General features: G+C 42.1%; 1 protein-coding gene across 3 annotated transcripts in view; it reads right to left on the bottom strand.

The window, feature by feature from the left end:
* The window catches only part of NRG3 (neuregulin 3), a 1,237,239-nt gene that overhangs the window by 300,691 nt on the left and 909,831 nt on the right, over nt 1–26,717 (bottom strand). For all 3 annotated transcript variants that reach the window (XM_070782242.1, XM_019953669.2, XM_070782243.1), the window contains exon 3: nt 12,484–12,557. In XM_070782242.1, the coding sequence (XP_070638343.1) occupies nt 12,484–12,557 (74 nt within the window). The remainder of the gene's footprint in view (nt 1–12,483; nt 12,558–26,717) is intronic.

Genomic DNA, 26,717 nt, shown 5'->3' with positions numbered 1-26,717 from the left:
TATCTTTCCTTTTCTCCTTTTTTTTCTCCTTCTCTCACTTTTTTTCATCTCTCAGCTATTTGTAAGGCCTCGTCAGACAACCATTTTGCCTTTTTGCATTTCTTCTCTCAACAAGTCCTGTTCACCATCTGATAGGTAGGGTGGAGGCCTCAGTCTTGGGCCCTGCTTTAGATATTAAACCATTGATATATTTTTTTATTATTTTTTTTTTTTTACAGACTCTAAGGTTGTCTTTTCTTTTGTCTTGAATTTGGGCAAGCATAAGCCTTGCAGGCCTCTCTTAATGCAACCCAACACAGGGCATTCTATCATTTTGATTCACACAATGATGTGTCATTTTACAGAAAACAAAATAAAAAGGAAAAAAAATCACATACTTCTATAACCCCAAGACTTAAAATTCCCGTTTATGATTATACTATGTTTTTTCCCCCTATCTTTGGACAAAGGGACGTCCTTATTGCAATCTTGAATGAAAATATTTTTCTATCTTGCTGTTTCACTTAATAGGACTATTTCATACAGCTCTTATTTTAATGATAATTTATTAGAACATGATCAATATGCCATATGATGTTCTAATTAAACATAATTTTTAAAATGTGTATTTTCTCACCATTTTAAATATTGTTGCCTTAAATATTTTTATGTATATAGCATCAACTGCAAATTGGCACTTGCCAAGAGCATTGCCAATGACTGAACAACAAGAGCATTTGACAACTGCCTCTGCTGAGATTGAACCCTGCACTGCTATAGCTGTTGACCTTCAACACCCCCTGAAGGAGTTCAGGGTGAAGGGAAGCACTCTGTGCTCCAGGGAATTTGGTGGGACAGGTCTTCAGGTAGTTGGATGCTTTTAGGAATAGATTTTATGATCTCAGTCCTTGCATCTCCTCATATCTAGAAAGGCACCAAATCCCTTCATGGTGATATCAGATCCTCCTGGCTAGCAGAAAATCTTTTATTAAAATGGTTAAAATGAGTGCTTAATGGTATTGAACTCCCCCTTCACCAAAACCTTATATATTGACCTTTCTCCCAGTGCCTCTTTGGAGCAGTCTCTCAGAGCTGGTGCTGCCTCCCAGGCTGCAGTCCTCATTTTGCCCGCAATAAAACTTAACTCACAGCTCTCAAATTGTGCATCTTTTTTCAGTCGACAGCAGGACCAAGGTTTTCAGGGTTAGTGACTGATCACAGGATCATTTTTTCTTTTAGGAGCACACAGTCCTTATGCAGAGGAAAGTTAAAATTTTACATAACCTCCTGCTCCTTTTGCCTCTGTAACTCAGCTTGTTCCTTGCAAAGTCTGAATCACATAGATCACATAGCCTCAGAAAGGGGGGATTCACAATATTAGGAACTGGAGCTTATCGCACTCACCCTTGTCCTGCTCTTTGCAATTGCCCAGCCCCTGCAAACCCGCTTAATCATTTCTGTCCATGTATAAAAAACTCTGTAACCCCTTTGTTTGGTGCTCAGAGCTTGGAGTATTAACTCCTCTGGGCCCACCAGTGTAATAAACCTGAGTTCTCCAGCTCTCCAAGTGTGGTGTTTGGTTTCTTAAGTACTGGTTTCTGCAACATTTCTGGAGGCCCCAGCGAGATTCCAACAATGCCAGCCCCTTGAGAAACTGGACTGATGGCTCAGCCGGGTTGGAGTGGAGAAGCCCTGAGATGAACGAGGAGGAGCACTGCTTGACGGTATTACAGGCTCTCTTTTGGACTGGTGTTCTGACTCTCTGGACAGCTGCTCCAACTGGACTCATTGGAGGGACAGACCAACTCACCAGGAATGGCCACAGGATCAGGTAAGGCCCTGGGGCCAGTCCCCAGTGAGGTCCTACCCCAGTGGGTAGAAGAGGAGACTGATCACCTCCTTGGAGCTCCCAGGAAGGGAGCATCAGGTAGACAGACCTGGGGACTTGGGAAAAGGGAAGCATTGTGATAACCTCTGAGTGACTGTGTATGCATAATTGTTGATTGAAGGAAGTGAAAGTGAGCTCCACAGTCCTAAGACTATAGAGCCTGAGAAGGTCCAAAACCTGCGGGTCCATGACAACCTCATAAGACTGAAAGGGTGCCAGTCTCTGGGGGATTTGACCCCACCCTGCGAGGCTGGTCCAGGTCAGTGGTTTATACTGACCTGCCAATGCTAAGAGGCAGCTTGGGGCTGGTGCACTGGGATGACCCAGAGGGATGGTTAGTGGAGGGAGGTCAGAGGGGGTTCAGGATGGGGAACACATGTACACCCGTGGTGGATGCATGTTGATGTATGGCAAAACCAATACAATATTGTAAAGTAAAAACAAATAATAATAATAATAATAATAAAAATAAATCTGAAAAAAAAAAAAAATCTTCCTCAGGATAGTGACTAGGCAGACAAAAAAAAAAGAATGTGAACGAATGTGTGGCCTGATTCACCTGTACTTCAGGCTCGACTGTGTGTCTTCATGGCCTTCATGGCTATGGAGTCCCAGTGGGCCCTATCTTATGGTTCTGTGGTGGCCTCATATGGCTCAAGGCAGTGTCTGCCTCTGGGGGGACCCAATCCCTCCCTGTGAGACAGATCCAGATCAGGGGTTTATACTGATCTGCCAATGCTAAGAGGCACCTACATTTCCCCTGGGGATGTGGGCAAGGGGGCACCTGAATGGTCTCCTCTTTTGAGGGGCACCCACCTTTGTTTGTCTTTGTGTCACCAACTCAGGGCAGGAAACACAGGGAGGGAGAAATGAATGGTTACTGGTTATTCTTCTGTCGACTGACTCCTTGAGCTGACATCTAAGAGATTAAGTTTTCCTCAAAACACTGCCAGGTAGATTACATTTGTCAACATGGGTGGAAGTTCCTCTAAGCCAACAGTTTTAGATTCCATGATAAAGAACTTTAAGAAGGGCTTCGCAGGGGATTATAGAGTCAAGATGATCCCCAGGAAGCTTCATAACTTATGTGAGCTCCATTGGCCATCCTTTGAGGTTGGATGGCTGCCAGAGGGCACTCTCGACCTGCCCACCATCCAAGCAGTATACCAGGTAGTCCCTGGGACTCCAGGACATCCAGATCAGTTTCCACACATAGACTCCTTGCTTCTAATAACACAGACCGTGCCCCTATGGGCAAGATTTAGCACAATGGACGGGGACAGAGTAGGGTATTTGTGGCCCAACCACTCAGAAAAAAGAAAGAAGAAGGGAAAAAAATCTATATTCCAGGGATATCCAGTGGAAGACCCACTGCTTCCCCTACCAAACATTCCCCTGACTCCACAAGCCTCAGCACAGCCAGCACCAGACCCATTGCCAGACAGTCCACCTGCCTCCATGTCCACCTTATAAGCAAGCCAGTAGGGAAGCAGCTCTGCTTGGCTGAACAATCTAGCCAGCTGGCCATGGCCCATCAGATGCCACTGTGAGAAACTCAAGGTTCTCAACAAGTGAACGAGGATGGCTCAGTCCAGCCTGGCTGCTCCATCCTCCATTACCAGCCCTTCGGCACTACTGATCTCCTCCACTGGAAACACCATAACCCAGCATACTGGCTATGACTGATCTCCTAGAGTCCATTTTCCACACCCATCAGCCTGCATGGGAAGACTGTTGCCAGCTCCTTACGTCTCTCTTCACTACTGAAGAAAGGAGACGTATCTCAACAGAAGCCCAAAAATGGCTCCGAGGACAAGTCCCCGCAGAGGTGTTAGATATAGAAAGATGGGCACAAGAAGCAATGCCAGAGACGAGACCTAATTGGGATTTCAATATCAGAGAAGGACAAGAAACCCTGGGTCACTACCGTGATGCCCTTCTACATGGACTTTGAGCAGGAGCCAAAAAGCCCACCAATATGTCCAAAATTACAATGATAATCCACAAAAGCAGATGAGACTCCCACCAATTTCTATGACAGATTGCGTGAAGTGTTCCAGACATAGACCCCATTCGACCCTGAGACACATGAGAATCAACAAATGATCAATGCTGCCTTTGCGGCTCAATCCTGTGCAGACAATCCAATGAAAGCTCCAAAAACTGGAAGGCTTCACTGGGATGAATGCTACACAGCTCTTGGAGGTAGCAAATAAAGTCTGTGAACCGAGACCATGAAGCCTAACGGGAAGCAGATAAAAAAAATGAAACAGAAAGCAGCCCTGCTAGCAGCAGCACTGAGGAGCTCTGATCAAGTGAAACAGACTGTCCCCTCGTGGAAAGGGGAAACGAAGAAGAGACTCCCACTATGCCATGACCAGTGCACCTATTGCAAAGAGACCAGACACTGGAGTAATGAGTGTCCCCATCACAGAGGGACATCTAAAGGGTTGAAGTTCAGTCAACCCAACAAAGAAAGGTACCAACCTGAGCCGGCCATCCAAAACCTTACTGGCCTGGCCAGGGCAGAATCAGACTAGGGAAGACTGGACTCCCTGATCCTGGGCCCCCGGGAAAAAAAAATCAATGACTTTTATGGCTACCGGAGCTGAACACTCTGTGGTAACCACACCTATGGCTTCCCTCACAGGCTGAACAGCAACTATTGTTGGGGCCACATGGTTCATGGCACCCCGCTCGTTTTGCAAGGCCCGTTCGTGTCAGCTGCAGGCCATCTGGTGATTCATGAATTTCTTTACTTACTGGGATCCCCCATTCCCCTGCTGGGTAGAGACTTACTGACAAAGCTGGGGGCACAAATCACCTTTGCCCCTGGAAAGTCTGCGAGCCTCACCCTGGGGAGACAATTGGCTCTGATGATGGCCATGACCATGTCCAGGGAAGATGAATAGTGTCTCTATTCCTCAGGAAGGGAACAAATAAATCCCCCAAGACTGTTAAAAGAATTCCCTGATGTCTGGGAAGAGAAGTGGCCCCCAGGTTTGGCCAAAAACTCTGTCCCCATTGTAGTGGACCTGAGGCCAGGAGCCACTCCTGTTAGACAGAAACAATATCCAGTATCACAAGAGGCATGCCTGGGAATTTGGGACCACATCCAGCACCCACAAAATGCTGAGATCCTAATTGAATGTCAATCTCCCTGGAACACTCCAATCTTACTAGTCAAAAGGTCTGGAGGGAATGACTACTGCCCCGTCCAGGACCTCCACACCATCAACTGCAGTGATCACCATCCATCCAGTGGTCCCAAATTCCTACACTCTCTTGAGTCTCTTACCCACTCAGGCAAGCAGGTTCACCTGCCTCCATCTCAAGGACGCATCCTTCTGCCTCCAGCTGTCACCAGCCATCCCTTGTTTGCCTTTGAATGGGAAGACCCACACACTGGGAGAAAGACACAGCTGACTTGGACCCGACTGCCACAAGCCTTCAAAAACTCACCTATCTTGTTTGGTGAAGCCCTGGCTGCAGACCTTGCTGCCTTTCCCAGTGAAACTTTCAACTGCACCTGCTCCTGAATGTGGACAACTTGTTACTAGCCAGTTCCACCCAAGGGGACTGCTGGAGAGGCACTAAAGTCCTATTGGCTCTACTCTCCACCACAGGATACAAGGTGTCATGGAAAAAGGCTCAGATCTGCAGACAGGAGGTCAATTACCTCGGGTTTGTCATCACAAAAAGGCATTGGGTGCTCAGACATGAGAGGAAGCGAGCTATCTGTTCAATACCTTGGCGGGACACCAAGAAAGAAGTCTGTGAGTTCCTCAGGGCTGCGAAATTCTGCCGGATCTGGATACTGGGTTTCTCTGAAATCGCCAAGCCTTTGTTTAAAGCCACAGCAGGGTCTGGTAAGGGCCCCCTGGAGTGGGGACCTGAACAGGAAAAGGCTTTCAAGGAGATAGAGACTCTTGACCAGTGCGCCAGCATTAGGGCTTCCAGATGTGGCATGGGACTTTAACCTCTTTGTACATGAGAAAAATGTACACTGAGGGTTCTCACACAAACAGTTGGGCCATAGCAGCGCCTGGTCGTATAACTGTCCAAATGACTGGATCCAGTGGCCACGGGATGGCTGCCATGCTTCCGGGCATTAGCTGCCACTGTGGTTTTGGTCAGAGAAGCAGATAAGCTTACTCTTATAACAAAAGATAATATATAAATATATTTGTATATATATATTTGTATATATATATGTACATGCATATATGTATATATATACATATTATACATTATATATACATATTATATATATATGTATATATAAATGTAAAGGTTCCCCATGCTGTTACTGCCCTGATGAACAGCCAGGGGCATAAGTGGCTGACCAACTCCAGGATGATTCACTATCAAGGACTGCTTTGAGAAAACCCATGGGTCCAACTTGAGGACTGTGCAGACACTGAACCCTGCCCAGCTTTTTACCTATGGAAGCGGGAACCCCTGATCATAACTCTGAGGAGGTCATAGATGAAATTTATTCGTGCAGGCTGGACCTGACAGACATTCCCCTCTAGAACCCAGAACTGGAACTGTTCACTGATGGAAGTAGCTTCATCCAAATGGGCCCTGCAAAGCAGGTTATGCCATAACAACTGATGAGATAGTGAAGGCTGAGGCCTTGCCACAGGGTGGTCAGCACAATGGGCTGAGCTATGGGCACTCGCCCAGGTGCTAAGGCACGCTGAAGGGACACGAGTCAACACCTACACTGATTCAAGGTATGCCTTTGCTACTTTACATGTTCACGGAGCCATTTATAAAAAAAAAAGGGGGACTACTGAGAGCAGGGGGAAGAGAGATTAAAAACAAACAAACAAAAATCCTTCAGCTGTTAGAAGCAGTCTGGAAGCCTTCCCAAGTGCCAGTCATACATTGTAAAGGCCATCAGCGAGGAACCGATCCAGTCAGCAAAGGAAATCAGTTGGCTGACCAGAAAGCCAAGGAGGCAGCGACCCAACCCAGCCCCACAATGGGCCCCAAGTCAATCTTCAACGTCCTCTTGGCACCAAAATTGCCTCCATCTCGAAGATATACCAAGGAAGAAGATCAATGGGCTCTAAATGAGGGAGGAATTAAAAAAAAAAAAAGAGGGCTGGTGGAAGCTCCCAAACCAAAGACTCTTTGTCCCCTGCAATATAGCAGACTAGCTGGTAAAACATCATGAGACAGCTCATTTAGGAAAAACTGAGCTGGAAAGCTTACTGAGCTGCTACTATTTTGTTCCTAAGCTCCCAACCCTGTGTGCCCAGATCAGTGCTAGATATGTGTGACTTGTGTGCAAAACAACGCCAGCCAAGGACCAAGACCCAACCCAGGGGTGCAGACAGTTGGGACACTGCCATCTGAAGGTCTAGAAGTGGACTTTACTGAAGTCAAGCCCTGTAGAGGCTATAAGTATTTACTTGTGATAGTCTGCACGTACTCGGGATGGGCTGAAGCCTACCCCACGTGCACTGAATGGGCATGAACAGTGGCCAAGGCCCTACTAAGAGACATAATCCTGAGATATGGGCTGCCTCTCTCCATAGGGTCTGACAATGGGCCAGCTTTTGTGTCTGAGATAATCCAAATTCATCCAGGACACTGGGAATCAAATGGAAGCTTTAAACCCCTTACAGGCCACAGAGCTCAGGGAAAGTTGAACACATGAATCAGACCCCCAAGACTACATTAGCTAAACTCTGACAGGACACCCAGTTATCTTGACTTGACATGTTACCCCCTAGCCTTACTCCAAGTCTGATATATCCTGAGATCCTCAAGCTAAACTCCCTTTGAGATCTTATATGGGAGAACACCCCCAGTGATAGGAAAACTCAAGGGAGACCCCCAACAACTAGCTGACCTGGAGATGTCCCAACACCTCCAGGCCCTGGGAAGAGTCTTCCACTATATCACCCAAGACCTTAGAAAGGACACCCATTCCTTTGGGCAATTGGGTCCATCCCTATCAGCCAGGAGATGAGGTATGGGTAAAAGACTGGAAAAAGGAACCACTTCAGCCAATTTGGACAGGCCTCACATGGTCGTCCTGGCAACCCCTACTGCTATTAAAGTTACAGCCGTCATCCCTCAGATCCACCACACCAGAGTCAAGAAGGCAGTGGCTTCCTGTGGTGAGGACACCTGGAAAACTGTTCGGGACCCCAAAAATCCCCTTAAGGTCTGGTTCCCAAAACAACAGCTCTCAGCCACGAAGGATACTGAGCCCTGCTCTAGTCACTCCAGAAGCTGACTAGTCAAAGGACAGCAGAAGCTTGAGGATTCTTCAGCCTTGCTCCCGCCACACTCCAGCAGCTTGCTGGTCAACGCATGGTGGAAGCTTGAGGATCTGGCTATTATAGATGGATTTTCATTGTCAACCCTGGCCTCTATCACTGATTGGTATTATTGCTGTGCTCTTCACTACAGGACTAGATTCAAAAGCACTCCAGGACTGGGATTTGGGTCAGAAGCTGTGGTTAGCTGTCTGTTATCTCACAGGAGTTGGAAGCCTCATTCTTATTAAATGTCTCTTATGATTGATTCTCCCTACTTAACTAAATTGCTCACAGTATAGTTGACCCCTCTTCACAACAGGCTCAGTTGCTATAGCCGTGGCAACCCAAAGATAGGGAGAAAACTTTTTGTTAGTGTTCAGTTATCTGTTATGTGCAGGCTGCTTTGCAGCCTTCTGGTGTCCCTTGCTATAACAGATGGTGCTGTTCCTTATCCATCATGCACCTGTCAACATTACAGTCAACCCTTGGAAAATCACTTACTTAACCATCAGCTAGAACAATGTATAGATAGCCAATCCTGTAGGCCAATCACCTACTGCCTTCATAATCAGGAGATGCATGTCCAGAGGTCTGGGTGCCAAAACTGTTTTCCAGTTATACTCTTCACTGCCACTATCTTCCCTCCACCAGAGGATCCAAACCCCAGGTGGTATTCCAACACCATGGCATTGCCAACATGCCCCTGTGCCTCCGTCTACCCCCAAATGCCACACAGATGTTACAACCCAGACCAAGTGTCTGTCTGCCAAATAAATGGAAAAACCTATTGGACAGGAACAATAATTCAGACAAACAAAATCATGGATCATCTTTGCCCTAAAAACTCAGGCTCTGCCTGTTGGCTGTATGACCCAGGTTACAGAGTTAACTCCCCCTTAGACCCTCATCTGTACCTGGTTCTCAATGCAACTCTTTCTTTGCCTTCTTAATGACACCAGCCCCCAGCTGGCCAGGGATTGCTGGCTTTGCTTTACCCTTAGGGGCTCCATGGTACTTAGCTACACCAGTACCAATGAATGATGCAACAGCCATGGGAACTCCTATAGACCCACCCTTGCAAGAGCCAGTCTCAAGGGCAATTGAGTTAACTCATAAGGCTCCAGAATGCTTTACAAATGATGTGGGGACTGAACCTGTTGGCAATTTAGCCAGGGACCAATGTAATCAAACTTCAAAAGGAGAGTAGCCCACTCATCCTCCCAGAAACACAATAAGGTGTTGCCCCCATCCAGGCCTCTTTGTGGGACAGTTGTTTACTTATGTCTACCAGCCAATTGGATGGGTATCTGCCCGTTAGCTTTCCTCACTCCCCAGATGAATACCATCCCTAACCACCAGACTCTCACTGTGCCTCTGGCAGCACATACGCAGTCAAAAATAGCCATCCGATTTATACCCCTACTAGTTGGTCTGGGAATTAAGGCTGGGATAGGTATGGGAATAGAAGGAATTGTTTCATCAACCACCTTCTACCATATACTATCCAAGGACTTCACAGACTACATTGAGAGAGTAGCCAAATCATTAGTGGCCTCACAGGACCAACTAGATTCCCTGGCTGAGGTGCATTTACAGAATAGGAGAGGGCTAGAAGACAATGGTGACCCACTCTAGTACTCTTGCCTGGAAAATCCCATGGGCAGAGGAGCTTGGTGGGCTGCAGTCCATGGGGTCACTAAGAGTCGGACACTGTGCGACTTCAATTTCACTCTTCACTTTCATGCATTGGAGAAGCACATGGCAACCCACTCCAGTGTTCTTGCCTGGAGAATCCCAGGGACAGAGGAGCCTGGTGGGCTGCCGTCTATGGGGTTGCACAGAGTCAGACACGACTGAAGCGACTTAGCAGCAGCAGCAGCAGACCTACTGACAGCTGAAAAGGGAGGACTCTGCCTCTTCTTGAATGAAGAACGCTGCTTTTATGTAAACCAATCAAGAATACTTAGGGACATGGCCCAACAGCTAAGGGAACAAATCATAAAAAGGAGAGAGGGACGAGCAAATTCCTGGGATAACTGGAACAATCTCTGGAGCTGGGCATTGTGGCTTTTCCCTTTAACCAGTCCTCTCTCCATATTCTTTGTGGGGCTCCTTTTTAGCCCTTATATGCTCAGTGCTATTACCCAGTTCATAACCTCTCAAATTGAATCCATAAAGTTACAAATGATAATAACTCAATATTGCTCCCTGAATGATGGGGAGCACTGAATATCCTCCCAAAACATGAGATGATGCTTTCTACAATGAATGATAGAAGCATCAAGAGGGGGAATGAAGAGGAAAAGCTAAAATTTAACATAACCTCCTGCTCCTTCTGCCTCTGTAACGCAGCTTGCTCCTTGCGTAGCCTCAGAAAGTGGGGACTCACAATACTAGGAATTGGGGCTTATCTCACTCACCCTTGTCTTGATCTTTGCAATCGCCCAACCCCTGCAAACCTGCTTAATCATGCCTGTCTATGTATAAAAACTCTGTAACCCCTTTGTTCAGGGCTCAGAGCTTGGAGGGTTAACTCCTCTGGGCCCACCGGCATAAAAAAAAACCCCTGAATTCTCCAAGTCCGAGTGCGGTGCTTGGTTTCTCGAGTACTGGTTTCTTCAACACGTACAGTGGTCTCATTCTCAACATTTGCAGTGATGGACTATTATGTTTAATAGGATGGCAAAGGTTTTATTAGATTGTATAAAGAAAGGTTATTTTACCTATTTTGTTCGGCATGCAAGCCCTGCTCCAGTACCCTGTACTGAACAGGTATCCTACAGGTATACAGGAAAAGAAAAAGGAAGGAAGGAAAGGAAGGAGGAAGGCAGGGAGCATAGGTAAGAAAGAAATAATAAAGAGAAGAAAGGAAAAAGGGCAATAAAAGGGAAGGAAAGAGAAGGGAAGAATAGGGAAGAAGGAAAGAGGAAAAAAAAAAGGAAAACTAAGTACATCAAAGTGAATATAAAGAAAATGAAATCAGCAAACCCATTCTTCTTTTTATGCTTCCTAATGCAGCAAATACACGTCTCTAGCCACAATCATACCTTTTAGACATCAGCTGAGCAAGTGGCTAAAACTACAAGACAGAAAAGATACCACACACTCCAGTAACTGTCCCCTACCTGGGAAACTCCTAGAGACCAGAGCCTCACATTTCAGAGACCAGAGATCAACCATGGCCAGCTTAGTTACTGGCTTTTAGGCAACCTCCACTTTTCTTTAGGAGAGCTAACTTTGCTAAGAAAAGAATAGTTAATGCTGTATGGTGGCAGCTTGCCTTGTCAAGATAAAACACAAGCAAATTGAATTACACAGAAATTTTATTTTAAAAAATATTCTGTTTACTCAGGGAAACATACTTAAAAATTCAGGGTAGGGGGGACAATAAAAATCTGCACTTTGTAAAAATGTTGCTTAAAATGTTCATTATGCAGCAACCTGCACATTCAGACAGGGTGACCACTGGCTGCCATCAATGCATGGTATTTCGCTAAAGCTTATGTTATGCATGTTTGGTATTCAGGAAACCAAAACATTGCTTTTACAATCTGAAAATGCCTGTCATTATCTTCACTGAACTAGACTGCTGATTCAATAAAAGTCCCTTGCTTAGTGGTGATTCAACTGTAGCAGTCACTGAAAGATCAGATTATTTACAGATAAAGGAAAAATTTCACATTTGACCAGAACTGAGCATATTCGTATAGAACATTATTTTTTACTCCACTCAGAGACAGAAATAAGTGGTAATATTTCTTAGCAGCAAATTGTCTTCTTTCATGAACGGAAAAAAATAATTTGTTGTTGGTACGGTAATTGCTGATATGCGAATAGGGTTGCTAAAAATAGGGTTTTCACAGTTAGTCTGAAAACTTCTTATTTTATATGTATATTTCCCTCCATCAGGAAGGTTAAAGTTAATAGGGTTTAATGTTTTCACAAATTACCAACCAGAAGGTAAGAAGCAGTATGACATTAACAATTCTCATAACACTCTTTTGGATAAATAATGAGGTCTTTTATGTCTCTATATCCTTGTTTTCATAATGGGGTGGCAGTAAGGGAGCCTAAAAGCTAAGGGAGCAGGATTTGTTGCAGTTCCCATAGGAGGGTAGCAGTGGAGATGAATCTGGAAACCAGGCTCCATCCCCGGAAGTCCTACACCTCCACAGAGATAGTTCTGAACAAACCTTGAACGTGAATGCCTGTCCCCCACTCCCACCCTCGGCAGCATTCAGAGACACAAAACTGAGATCCGGTGGTCAATGAGTTAGCAACTGTGACTCCGAGTTTTATATTGTGTTAGAGACAGAAGAAAAATGCATGACCTACTTGGATCCGATAAGATGGAATCAGTTTTCGGCAGAAATTGATCACAACGGACTCCTTGGTAGCCTTCTTTGCACCTGAGAAAAGGGATAAATGACAAACATACGCATGTGGTTGTGAAAGGTTCGAGATTTCAACGAGCAAAACAGCCACCATTTACACCACCGTGAGAACAGTACATTCATGCTTTTGTGATGCTTGGCTCAGCCTGTTTCTAACATTGACAGATGGATTCTAGAGTCTTATGTCTGTGGGGAAAAGAAAGCAGCGGCGCCTTTCTTTTGTAGTTTTATAGGTAATATCTAGCGAACAAACACAACTGAAGATGCCCCTCATGGTGTATGAATAACTGTTATCCTCATATTACAATTCTGCAGTTTTCTTTATGCAACATACTGGTCTTTAAAAGACTGCAAATGCTCTTTCAGAAAGCATCATATTACAAGTGTTATTTTTCTAATAAAAAATCATTTGTATACCTGTGATGGATTCATTTTGATATTTGGCAAAACTAATACAATTATGTAAAGTTTAAAAATAAAATAAAATTAAAAAAAATCATTTTCTAACATAATTGATGAAACATTATCAGGAGATTTGGCCTACTGTTCATTTTCCTCATGTTTTACTAGTTTGTTCATTTGCTAATTTTACTTTTATTTTTTGCTTACCAATTTTTCCAGTCAGTGCCGCCTAACTGCTAGGCCAGAAATAACAGCATTTATTTCAGATATGGCCAAATCGGAAAAGTATCTATCTCTACATGAAAGGTCTCTGCATTTTCTCTAAAATCACATTTTTGTCTCCTCATTTTTCTCTTTTATATTTAGCAAACAAGTGCCTGCTTCCTGCAAGGCATTGTCCAGGGAAACTTTCCTAAGGCGGGTGCAATTTGGAAGTGGGATATTCACCTGAAAGCCCTTGCAGTGAGGCATGTCTAGGCAGCCCTGCCTGTCCACAATCTTTGCTCAATCAAGGCTGGTTGGCCGTCTCAGGACAGTACTGGCTCATCAGCTGACAGTTCAAGGAACAAATACAGCTGAGGCCCCACTCGCCTGCCTCTGAACAATTTGTGTAAGCAAGGAGGTGGCATTTAGTGTATATGCTTGAAGCTTAATCTGTCATGCCCAAGTTAAGCAGATAGGCATCCATTGTTGCTCCTGGGATGAATCTGTCCTACTTACTGAGGAGGAAATTGTGCTGCTGGCATAAAAATCAGATTTAAAAAACAATCCTCTGGTTGTTAGAAATCTATGAAATCGACAAAAGAATTCAAAGAGACCATTCTGTCAGACAGGAGCCATGGATTCTTTCTTTAGAATACGCTTTGTTTTCTGACTGTAATAAACTATTAGATGAGGTCTATGGCAGTTGGAGCTATCACAGTGAAAGGCACTCAGGTAATTTTTCCACCTTCCACTGTGAGCTAAAGTGGAATAAAGGTAATGAGGCAGGCTTTCCTTAGCACCTTTTCAAACCTGGCACACTGGAGTGTGTTTGGTAATTTTCCCTATAGACTGAGAACAAAGACTTCTGATACATGGACACTTCAAATACCCAACAGGCTATGGAGAGAGTTTGTTTAAGCAGACACATATTTTCATAAACTTTAAGAAATTCATTTACTGCACTTGAAATAAAGCAGGCATATTACTGATTCGCTAATTGCACAAAGTCAGAAAATACTTAAGATGGAAGCACATTTGTGATGAAAAAATAAATTTCTGTTCTCTGAAGCTGCCCTAACACCATCATCTTTATTCTGAGTTACTTGATTCACAGTGTTTTAGTTCTCATTTTCCTTAATGATGAGTTAGGTGCTAGGTGCGTGCATGCATTCACTTCTGAGGACTTATTTTCCAACATATGTGGGAGATTTTAAGCACACTTCACTCTTTGTATCTTCATTTAATGTGACAATGGTATGCTTGGGAGACTGCTGCTTTTAAGGGGAAGTGCTTTTGTTTTGTTTTGCTTTTTAAGGGGTTTTCATCACTTAAAATGCATTACTCCATTTGTGTGTAGAAAAGAAAATAAGGAAAGATGTTTGAAACTGTTCTAGTCTTCAACTGATTTGCCGTGGCTTTGAGCCCACTCTGAAGTGTTCAGGCCTCATGGGTTACCAGGAAACTTGCAAAGTGCCTGCCTTCACCCTGCCTTCCTATCAGCATGCTGTAGATAATAATGTGTGATGAGACTGAAGTAGCCCCGCTCCAGTTAGGAAACCCACCAAGGGCTGTGTGACTAGGCATGAGGCAAACTCTGCTCCTTTGTTAAGGTGGTTATGTATCCCCGCTAATTGGTGCTGGGTTTTATAACAAATTAAAGTTTCCACTTAAAAATCACACATGTCACCTTGATAAGTTTAAATCCATCCAAATGTGAAGACAAAATGTGCCTAGCAGGTAAAGTCAGTGAGGTGGATTGAATTTATGACACTATTAAACACATAAAGCAAAGGAAAAAATGTCTTAGGATGCATTCTATTGCATAGATTGAGTTTGGCAGACCTTTTGACAGTGTGATAAACAGCGTATCTTTTCAAAAATATCACAGCATGTTTGTTGTGGTTTGTCTTAGTTGCGGGGAGGGGTGAATTTTGAGACTGCTTTTTAAGATTTTTGCTCTCTTGAGAGGTACAGGTATAAGAACAAAAGAAATTCATATAATAGAAGTTCTTTCTGCTTGATCATCTTAATAAAGCATGATGGAATTAATAAAATTTTAAAAGTACATATGTAATCTTTAATGGTAAATACATTTTTTAAAGCATATATCTTGCCTTAATCAGGTTGAAAAGTGGAAGTGAAGGCTGCTCAGTCGTAATCAGGTTAATACTCTATTATTTTTCTACTCTGCATTGGTTCAAAGCTCCACTGAATTTATCCACTCCTGTTCTCTGAATTTATTTATCCCTGGAAAGCCTTGCATCGTGATAGCAATTTTATTAAAATATATCAACATTCCCTGGTGTTCTTACACATAAGCCTTTTTTTTTTCCCTACAACTAGATGGCCAATGGAGAAGGCAATGGCACCCCACTCCAGTACTCTTGCCTGGAAAACCCCATGGATAGAGGAGCCTGGTAGGCTGCAGTCCACGGGATCGTGAAGAGTCCGACACGACTGAGCGACTTCACTTTCACTTTTCACTTTTCACTTTCATGCATTGGAGAAGGAAATGGCAACCCACTCCAGTGTTCTTGCCTGGAGAATCCCAGGGACGGGGGAGCCTGGTGGGCTGCCATCTATAGGGTCGCACAGAGTCGGACACGACTGAAGCGACTTAGCAACAGCAGCAGCAGATGTTCAAAGAGTAGGTTCAGAATAGGAAATACAGCCACAGTTGATAAACAGGTGTGTAAAGAAAATGGGAGGAGTCTTACTGTCAGTAGAACAACCACAGTGTAAACTCAATCTCCCCTGGAAAAAGAAATGGCAATCCACCCCAGTATTCCCGCCTAGGAAATCCCATGAACAGAGGAGCCTGGCAGGCTACAGCCTATGGGGTTACAAAAGAGCTGGACAAGACTTAGCAACTAAACAACGATGAAAACCCTGAATAGGGGAGACTGGCTCCTGGCAATGAAGTGACGGAAAGAAATTGGAGATTCTGAGCCAAGTTTAAAATGTCAGCAAAGTATCTCTCCTGGTGAGTTTTGGGTCCAGGCCCCTCACTTTCTACAGTGATAGGGCCAGTTGTATGGTTTCAAATGCAGAACTCACTTTTCTACCCAATACATCCTTCTAGTTTGCACTCATCCCCCTCCCACTTGTTCAGCTGTATCTGTAATAACAAGCCACCCCTTCTATTCATTTCCTTCTTATACACAGTCCCTGAAGAAAAGCCCAGCTTTAGAGAAAAGCTTTAAAAGGCAATCCTTGGACAAAGGAGAAGAGAACAATACTGACAAAGATGAGAAATTACAATATGCATACTTGTCAGCTAGAAGCAAATACTTGATTTGTCTTGGGTGTTAAAACAGATGCAATGAACCTAGCACTCAACCTGGGTGCAGAAACCCCCCCCCCCCGCCCAAAGAGATTTTTTTAAATGTTTAGCTCAACTGCTGATGTTCCCACAGAAATGGGCATTCTTTGGCCAGCAAAAAGTGGTTACCACGGCCATCAGCCCACATGGCTAACTTCAGACCATGCCCATCTGTTTTGTTACAATACTCATTCCAGTTTATTACTTTGAAATCCTTTTCTGAATAGCAACTAAATTAGAACTAATAATAATAATGACTTCGAGTGAAAATGAAAGAACTCTCATTTGTGACCAACAACCTCCCTACATTTCCAGATTATTCTTCCATTTCTCCCACTTATTCCTGTCAGGAGAGCAAAGCAAAGCAAAGCAAAAACAACACACAACTGTCCCACTGGGGAACGGTACTATCCATCCTCTGATTCGATTCCCTGGTCATTGACTCATCAATGGGAGATGTAATCATTGCTTCACATCCTTCTTCTCCACTCCTACCCTGTCTTCACTACCAGTCTCTGTTATCTACATGGATGGCTCAGCCAACATAAAACTTTCTATCACATCTTCCTCAACTATATCATAATGTTTAGCTGTTGAGTTTATAGCCTGTTCTCTGTTTAGTATTTGCATGGGTGTACTTTACACAAAAACTAGAAAAGGTCAGTTTTCATTCCAATCACAAAGAAAGGCAATGCCAAAGAATGCTCAAACTACTGCACAATTGCACTCATCTCACACGCTAGGAAAGTAATGCTCAAAATTCTCCAATCCAGGCTTCAGCAACACATGAACCGTGAACTTCCAGATGTTCAAGTTGGTTTTAGAAAAGGCAGAAGAACCAGAGATCAAGTTGCCAACATCCGCTAGATCATCGAAAAACAAGAGAGTTCCAGAAAAACATCTATTTCTGCTTTATTGACTATGCCAAAGACTTTGACTGTGTGGATGACAATAAACTGTGGAAAATTCTGAAAGAGATGGGAATACCAGACCACCTGACCTGCCTCTTGAGAAACCTGTATGCAGGTCAGAAAGCAACAGTTAGAACTGGACATGGAACAACACACTGGTTCCAAATAGGAAAAGGAGTACGTCAAGGCTGTATATTGTCGCCCTGCTATTTAACTTCTCTGCAGAGTACATCATGAGAAATGCTGGACTGGAAGAAACACAAGCTGGAATCAAGATTGCCGGGAGAAATATCAATCACCTCAGATATGCAGATGACACCACCCTTATGGCAGAAAGTGAAGAGGAACTAAAAGCCTCTTGATGAAAGTGAAAGTGGAGAGTGAAAAAGTTGGCTTAAAGCTCAACATTCAGAAAATTAAGATCATGGCATCTGGTCCCATCACTTCATGGGAAATAGATGGGGAAACAGTGGAAACAGTGTCAGACTTTATTTTGGGGGGCTCCAAAATCACTACAGATGGTGATTGCAGCCATGAAATTAAAAGACGCTTACTCCTTGGAAGGAAAGTTATGACCAACCTAGATAGCATATTCAAAACCAGAGACATTACTTTGCCAATGAAGGTCCTTCTAGTCAAGGCTATGGTGTTTCTAGTGGTCATGTATGGATGTGAAAGTTGGACTGTGAAGAAAGCTGAGCACCGAAGAATTGATGCTTTTGAACTGTGGTGTTGGAGAAGATTCTTGAGAGTCCCTTGGACTGCAAGGAGATCCAACCAGTTCATTCTAAGGGAGAGCAGTCCTGGGTGTTGTTTGGAAGGACTGATGCTAAAGCTGAAACTCCAGTACTTTGGCCACCTCATGCGAAGAGTTGACTCATTGGAAAAGACTCTGATGCTGGGAGGGATTGGAGGCAGGAGGAGAAGGTGATGACAGGATGAGATGGCTGGATTGCATCACTGACTTGATGGACAAGAGTTTGGGTGAACTCTGGGAGTTGGTAATGGACAGGGAAGCCTGGCGTGCTGCAGTTCATGGGGTTGCAAAGTCAGACACGACCGAGTGACTGAATTGAACTGAACTTTACACAAAGCTTCTATATTCCTGTTCCCACTTTAAACCCTAGGAATGATACCAGGAAGGAAAAAAATGAGCAAGCACATGTGGTTATTATATTACATACATATGCCTAGAGACCTTCTACTGCACATATTTGCAAAAATGCATTTTACATAATTTACAGAGAGAAACGCATGAAGGTTAGAAATGTTTGCTTCAAACGTGGTATAGGATCTGGTCTCTCCATGCATTTTAGAGAAAGTATGCATGCTTCTTTCTTGGAAACTTGATTTTAGACATAAAATTTCAACTAGCAGAAATCAATTAACTTCACAAGAGAAATGGTGGTGAACTGTATGGTTTGCTTTCTGACTGTGGCAACTTTCATTCATAGACAAAAATGGCAATTACTCTTTGATATTACAGGAAAGGAGACACTTTGTCAGTGATACACACGTCTGCCAATTTGGAGGGGCCTATTAAGTGCTGATTTGATTAAAAAAAAAAACAAACAAACACTGCCTCCAGGTATTCTTCTTTATCTCCTGCCAATTCTCCTCAGCCTCAAAGTCAGTCCTTGGTTTGGGAAAATGGAAAAATCATCAGGCATTTAAACTTTACCTATTAGGTGCAGGGTGGTTTGGAGCACATCCTGGTTTTTAAAGCTGGGATTGGCTATTTCCTAGCTGCTTAGCCTTCCTCCACCTTCTTCCTTCTACTGTAACATGGAGATAACAATAGTAGCTCCCTCCTAGTGTTATTATTAGGAATAAATAACACTTGTTGTTTTGGTAAGCACTCAATGCATGATAGTTTCTTTAAAAAAAATTCTGTGAATTTGGAATCATCATCCTAGCTATTCAAGTGAAGAAACAGAGGTTCACAAAGGTTAAGCCTCTTGTTTCAAAATCATACAGCCAGTAAGTCTTTGAACAAACTCAACTAGGGTTGATTTTAAAGTCCTTGTTTGATCTGTGGGACTTTCTGGCATTCTTCATGGAAATTGTATAGATACATAAACCATTGTGCTTCAGCTGTCTTTCCCAAGATTAGTATTTAAAAATATGGTCCAAATATCATGAAAAGAAGCCATGATTCACGATAAGAAATAAAGACCTAGATTTAAACATTACTAGACAATTTCAAAATGTTCTTAAGCAAACCATGTCACAGAGGCTGGTTACTGATTTAAAGGCAAACTTCCTAAGCTTGGATTAATTTAACAGCTATTCACCAACTATGGATGGGAAAGCTCTGTAATAGGAGTACCACTTGACATTTCTTAAAAAAAAAAAAAATGACATTTCTTGATTGCAGACTGTTCTAAGTTTAAAAAAAGGCAAAAGCACAGAGGATACAGTTTGACCAAGGTGACTAAACTGCCCAGCACTGAAGAAATGAGGAGCCCTGAAGTCAGAATCCCAAACCAGGTCTCTATCTGAACGCAGATGTGTGCCAGAAAGACTAGAAACTTTTCGAGGTAAGCATCTGCAGCCTAGAGCTATAGGCTCAACAATTACTTATGATGTTAGAACCCATTCCCTTCCCTGCCACTCACTGCTGAGGCTGAGATCTAGGTTTTGCTATGAAGAATACTGTGACACTGATTAAGGTGTAAGCTTTCTTTAGCTGAATTTAGAACTTAATTAAGTGGTCTTATTTAAAAGGAACACTAATTAAGACAGCAAGATATTTAAGTTAACCAAAATTGGAATTAAATTTACCTATAGCCTAGCTGTAGGTACTGTCTTTCTAAAATCCTTTGAACTATAAATGGAAGATTAGATTTGAATTCTTTTACACTGCAGAGCAACAGCTGTCTTTGAACTCATGAAGATCTTCTGAAGTGTTATCAACATATCACAAATTCCATGGCTGAGGCAGTTTTTGCTTATAGTGTCACTTATCTTACAACTATGATTATTCTTGCTACTGAAATTATACCTACAATTTTCAGAAAATATAAGGATTTTTTTTTTTTAAATTTCCCTTTAACCAAGTTTGGATTGTAAAGTGGATGGAGCCTATTATACAGAATGAAGTAAGTCAGGAAGAAAAACACCAATACAGTGTATTAACACATATATATGGAATTTAGAAAGATGGCAATGATGACCCTATATGCAAGACAGCAAAAGAGACACAGATATAAAGAACAGACTTTTGGACTCTGTGGGAGAAGGTGAGGGTGGGAAGACTTGAGAGAATAGCATTGAAACATGTATATTACCATACATGAAATAGATCACCAGTCCAAGTTCAACGCATGAAACAGGGCACTCAAAGCCAGTGCACTGGGACCACCCTGAGGGATGGGGTCGGGAGGGAGGTGGGAGGGGGGTTCAGGATGGGGGCCACATGTACACCCATGGCTGATTCATGTCAATGTATGGCAAAAACCACTACAATATTGTAATTAGCCTCCAATTAAAATAAATAAATTGAAAATAATAAAGTAGATAGAGGCAAATTACTTCTTCATGAGACTGATATGATTTCAGAAGTAAGTTTGAAACCATCTGCTCAAATTTATGAGGTGTGCTGCATTCAGTTAATACTTGAGCCCTAAAGACAAAAAGGAAAAAAAATGATTTCAAGTCTGATAAATTATATATATATATATGTGTGTGTGTGTGTGTGTGTGTAAACCATGCGTGTTCTCAACTGCAAGTTCCTTTCAATCATGTGTAAATATTAGGTACCTGGTCCAGTGGTCACCCATACAGTTCACTGGTCAATTTTAGCACCAGAGAGACAGAACCTGTTTACATTATCATCTTACTCTCATATATGGCACATTCACTTTTGAACACTTTTGAGTTCTCATGTTAGTTTGAATAAATTTTTGGCCTTTATAGAAATTTCTGCCCCTATTTGGTCAAGAGCCTCACTTACGTTTGCTACCACATTAACAAAATTAAAATACATAGGATGGCATGAAGGTACTACACAGATTAAAATACATAGCGATACTATCCAAAGCAGCCATTGGGCAAAATAAAGCCATTCTATCTAATTTAGCTTTGGCTTTACTGCATCTTAAAAAAAAAAAAAAAGACTCTTTTTAGGGTAAGAAGGTAAATTAAGAAGTAATTTATTGGCCCTCTTGCAGGAAGACTTCCCAAATTCAATATCACATTAGAGGTAGTACAGCAATAGTCGCCTTTATCGAGAACAAAAGGGTTATGGGGTAATAGTGACAAGCAGAAGATGGATGGATTTCTGCTTTATCAATTCAAATTAACAAAATGCTATGCTATTAATTTCCTGTATACACAAAATCTATTGTGACAAATGTGAGATTCTAGATTTCAAGGGACGTAGCCTACTGTGGTGGAAAGGAATGTCCTGTGGATGCAGAATGACTCCCATTTCTGCCACTGAGAGATGTGACAGAGGTCGGTGATAGACCTCCGCATGGCATCAGGGGCTCATCTCTAAGTGGAGTTATGAGTCTTGATTTACTGTGTGTGTTCTGTACACACTGCATGGACCCACATTGCCCCTCATCCTTATAAATATGCTTAATAATAAGAAAATTTAGGCAAATAATTTACGTTCTAACATTAAATTCAGAGGAGAGTCATGCTCTCTTCCCCCACTTCCTTAATGCAAAGTTCCCATGACTGCCTTTGATATTTCTCAGCCAACAACAGACCAGGATTTACTGTCACATCTACTCCCTATGTGGCTTCCCAGGTGGCTTAGATAGTCAAGCATCTGCCTGCAATGTGGAAGACCTGGGTTTGATCCCTTGGTCAGGAAGATCCCATGGAGAAGGAACTGGCAACCCACTCCAGTATTCTTACCTGGAGAATCCCATGGACAGAGGAGACTGGAGGGCTATAATCCATGGGGTCATAAAGAGTTGAAATGACTGAACAACTAGCACACAGAATACTCCCTATGATCCCTCCTTCTTAAAATTTTCATGTAAGATATCACCAGGGCTTGCCTGGTGGCTCAGACAGTAAAGAATCTGCCTGTAATGTGGGAGAACTGGGTTCGATCCCTGGGTCAGGAAGATCCCCTGGAGAAGGGAATGGCTACCCACTCCAATATTCTTGCCTGGAGAATTCCATGGACAGAGGAGCCTGGCAGGCTGTAGTCCATGGGGTCACAAGAGTCGGACAAGACTGAGCAGCTAATACTTTCATTTTCAAGACATCACCAACATAGTGAGATTAGCCAATCACAGACTTTCTCTGATGTTCAAGGTTCAACTAGTAGCAGATTCCTTCACTTGTCTCTCTCTACTCACTTGAAATTGGAAGAGTAATTGACTCGCATGTTCAGACTAGTCAATGGAAGAGAAGTGGCAATCATCTTTATCAGGTCACAGTTCAGCAAGAAATGTAAAACTGAGCCAGAATAAAACATTCTAAACTTACTATATTAGCCTGTTTGGGCTGCCATAAACAAGTATCATAGACTAGGTGGTTTAAACAATGGAAAATCATTTTCTCACAGTTCTGGAGCCTAGAGATCCAAGATAAACATGCCAGCAAGGCCTGGGTCTGGTGAGGGCTCTTTTCTTGGGTTGCAGATGGCTGCCTTCTGCTACCTCATATGGTGGAGAGATTGACCTATCAATAGTTCTCCCACATCAATCTCTCTCTTCCTCTTCTTCTAAGGCCACCAATCCTATCAGAAGAGGACCCTACCTATATGGTTGCATTTAATCTTAATTACCTCCTAAAGACCCACTCTCCAGATCCAGTTACACTGAAATTTAATGCTTGAATGTAATGAGATTTCAGAAGACACAATTCAGTCCATGACAGTTACTAAGCTAGGTAATTTATATCTAGAGCATAGCAAAGACCAGAATTTGGATTCTCCCATGTTTAGAGTTTCCAGATAAAATATGCAACATCCAGTTAAATCTGATATTCAAATAAACATTTTTTGGCAATAGTGTGTTCCATGTGTAATACTTGGGACATACTTACACTAAAAATGCATTGATTATTTTTATTTGACATTTCAATTTAACTGGGTGTCCTAAATTTATTCTCTAAACCTGGCAGTTGTATGTAGATGAACTTCTGATTAGTCAAAGAAGAAAGAACCATCAACAGGAACACCTAGATTAAAGTTAATGTATAATATTTTTGCTATCACTATAATTTGTTCTGATAAATTTATCAATCTCTTGTTTTAAATATAAGGAGCCTGAGCATATTATATTTAATTTTATCCACCAAGCAAGGAAGATAATGTGTTCATAGAGTCTGGAGGAGGCACATTAAGTTTCTTAATTTGCTAGTTCTTCAATGGTCAAAACATTGAAAGGCTACTTCCAGAATGTGATGAACATCAAATGAAGCAACGTTGTTTGTAGATGTTAGGTACAGATTTGTGACTCAATTGTGTGGATCACTAGCCACCACTTTGCATAAATTCTGAATAAATTGTAAGAGCATCCTGGCCAGGAGCCCAGGTAAGACCAAAGGAATAAATACGGTCCATTCTTTCTCCTTATTTCTGCAACTCACTCTACTTAGGATCACTTTAATACTGAGGCATTCACATGCGGTTGAATTTGAAAGGCAGTGAACACAGATGTGGAACATAGGGCAATGATACCTCCAATCAAAGACACAACATAAGAAGAGACTCCTCTGGAGGACTGTGAGGTCCTTTCTGGATTTGAGTGCTTTCAGAAGGAGACAGTGAGTGAGTATGATATCAACAAGAGATCAAACGGGCCAGCCTTATTTCTTGCCTGGATACTGTGGGTGATTCCCTGAAGCAAAGCAGTACACAGCTTGATAAGGAAAAGTGAAAAGGAAATAAATCTGAGAGATTAATCTTATTTAAAAGGCATCTTTGTGATTGGCATTATAAAGGAGAGAAGGAGCTCATTAGCAAATGAACTGATAAAACCATGCACAGCATGCTTCAAAAAGAAGTGGGAATAATTATTGCCTAAGAAAGGGGGCAAAATATCCACACAATGTCATTCACAAATCTGTTTGCAGACATCACAGAGCAAGCTGCAAAAAGTCCCACAGCTTTCAGATTTAATTAAGTGAAGAAAGCCAAAAAGGGACTCTTACAGTTCACACGCCTGAATCATAGAAAATTCTACATGAAACATGATTTTTTTTTTCAAAAAGACATTTTAGAAACCCCTAGGGTTTGCCAAACCCTCATTCAATAGCATAATTTTCCCTGTTTCTCGCAGGATATTGTGCAATCCACTAACAGGGTGCAGCATTTCTGCTGGCTAAAGGAAGTGGGCAGCTTTGATCAGAATTCACAATAATATATCTCCCTTGTGTGATAAATGATTTACTGCTGAGGATAAATGGATATAATCTTTCATTATGCATGACATTCATCAGCAACAAGGAAGCGTTGGACTGAATGGAAAGTGATTTCATATTAAAAGCCTCATGCAACTCAGACTGAGATGAAAGTGAGGTCTTGCCTTGAACAACAACAAAAAAAGGCACAGGCTTGTAAGTTTAAATGGATGCTCAGTCAAATATAATCGTTACTGTAAGTCTGGAAATCTGTTAGGAGGAAACCAGGGAGATATGTGACTAGATCAACCCCTCAGTTTTGCCCAAAAAAAGCCCCATTTCTTAACCATACTATTCTACTTACTGAAATGTGTCATTAAGTCTAACTTTGAGAATGCAAATAATGACAGAACCAGGTAGAGAGGAGTGGGAAGAAATGGCAGGTTGTGTAAATGACTTAAATTTCCATCATTATGGAAAGTCAATGCATCATAACTAAAATAGATAAAGAAAGAAATAGTGGCTTAATATTTTATTTAGAGATACAAAGTTAACAACCAGGAAAATGCCAAATATTAGTGAAATGAGAGTGGGGAATTAGTGCAAAAGGATAAGACCAAGGCTGGTGGCTTTTCATGATAAGCACACTTACATTTTTTTTTGTTTGTTTATTGTGTGTGTGTGTGTGTGTATTCACATGCATACTTACATGATGAAGAAATTTAAGTATGGAAGTAGAGCAAATTATTTAATTTAAAAAATAATTCTAGTTCTTAGCTTCATTGGCTCCATGATCCAGTTTTTATATCACATCTTTGTTTGATTTTCAATAACAAGAATTTTCCCAATACTATAGTATATCTTAGAAACAAAAAGATATAACATGAAAGGCAATGTGTAAAGATGAGAAGGCAAGACTGGGAGAAATGCTCAAAAAAGACACATCTGATAAAGAAGAGCTATCCAAAATATACAAAGGAAGCTTAAAATTCTATATAGGAAAACAAACAACTCAATTGAAAAACAGGCCAAGACCCTAAAAGATATGTCACCAAAGAAAATATACAGAGGGAAAATAATCATATGAAACAATGCTCCACATTTAGAGTATCAGGGAAATGCAAATGAAAACAATGAGCTATGTCTGTGTACCTATAGAATGCCCCAAATTTAGAACACTGGCAACACCAAATGCTGACCAGGACGTGGAACAGCACAAACTCTCATTCCCTGCTGGTGGGAATGCAAAATAGTTCAGCCACTCTGGAGGACAGCTTGGCAGTTTCTTACAAAACTAAACCTACTCCTACTATGCAATTCTGCAATCATGTTCCTTGGTATTCACCCAAAGGAGTTGAAACGTATGTCCACAAACAACCTGCGCACAGATGCTTAGAGCAGTTTCATTCATAATTGCTACAACTTGGAGGTAACCAAGATGTCCTTCAGTAGGTGAATGGATAAATTAACTATGGTACATCCAGACAAATATTATTAAGTACTAACAAAGAAGTGAGCTATCAAGCCATGATAACACATGAAGGAAATTTAAGTGCATATTATTAAGTGAAAAAAAATTCAACCTGAAAAGGCTACATACTTATGATTCTAACTATATGACACTATGAAAAAGCAAATACTTTGGAGACTGTAATAAATTAGTGGTTTCCAGAGGTTGGGTGAGGGTTAAGAAATTGGTAGGCAGAGTACAGAGAATTTTTAGGGCAGTGAAAATACTGTGCGTGATACCATAATAATGGACATATGTCATTATACATTTACCCAAAACCATAGAATACACAACACCAAGTGAACCTTAATGTCAATTATGGGCTCTGTAAAATTATGATGCCTCAATGTAGGTTCTTCAGTTGTAACAAACGTAATGCTCTGGTGGGGATATTGTTAAAGGGGAAGCTATGCATGTGTGGGGCAGAGAGTATATGGGGAATATCTGTATGTTCATTTTGCTGTAAATCTGAAACTGCTCTAAAAATATAGTCTTAGTAAGAAACACACACACAC

The sequence above is a fragment of the Bos indicus genome, chromosome 28 (genome assembly GCF_029378745.1).
Source record: "Bos indicus isolate NIAB-ARS_2022 breed Sahiwal x Tharparkar chromosome 28, NIAB-ARS_B.indTharparkar_mat_pri_1.0, whole genome shotgun sequence".
Classification (NCBI taxonomy): Eukaryota; Metazoa; Chordata; class Mammalia; order Artiodactyla; family Bovidae; genus Bos; species Bos indicus.
This window is presented reverse-complemented; position numbering and strand designations above follow the sequence as displayed.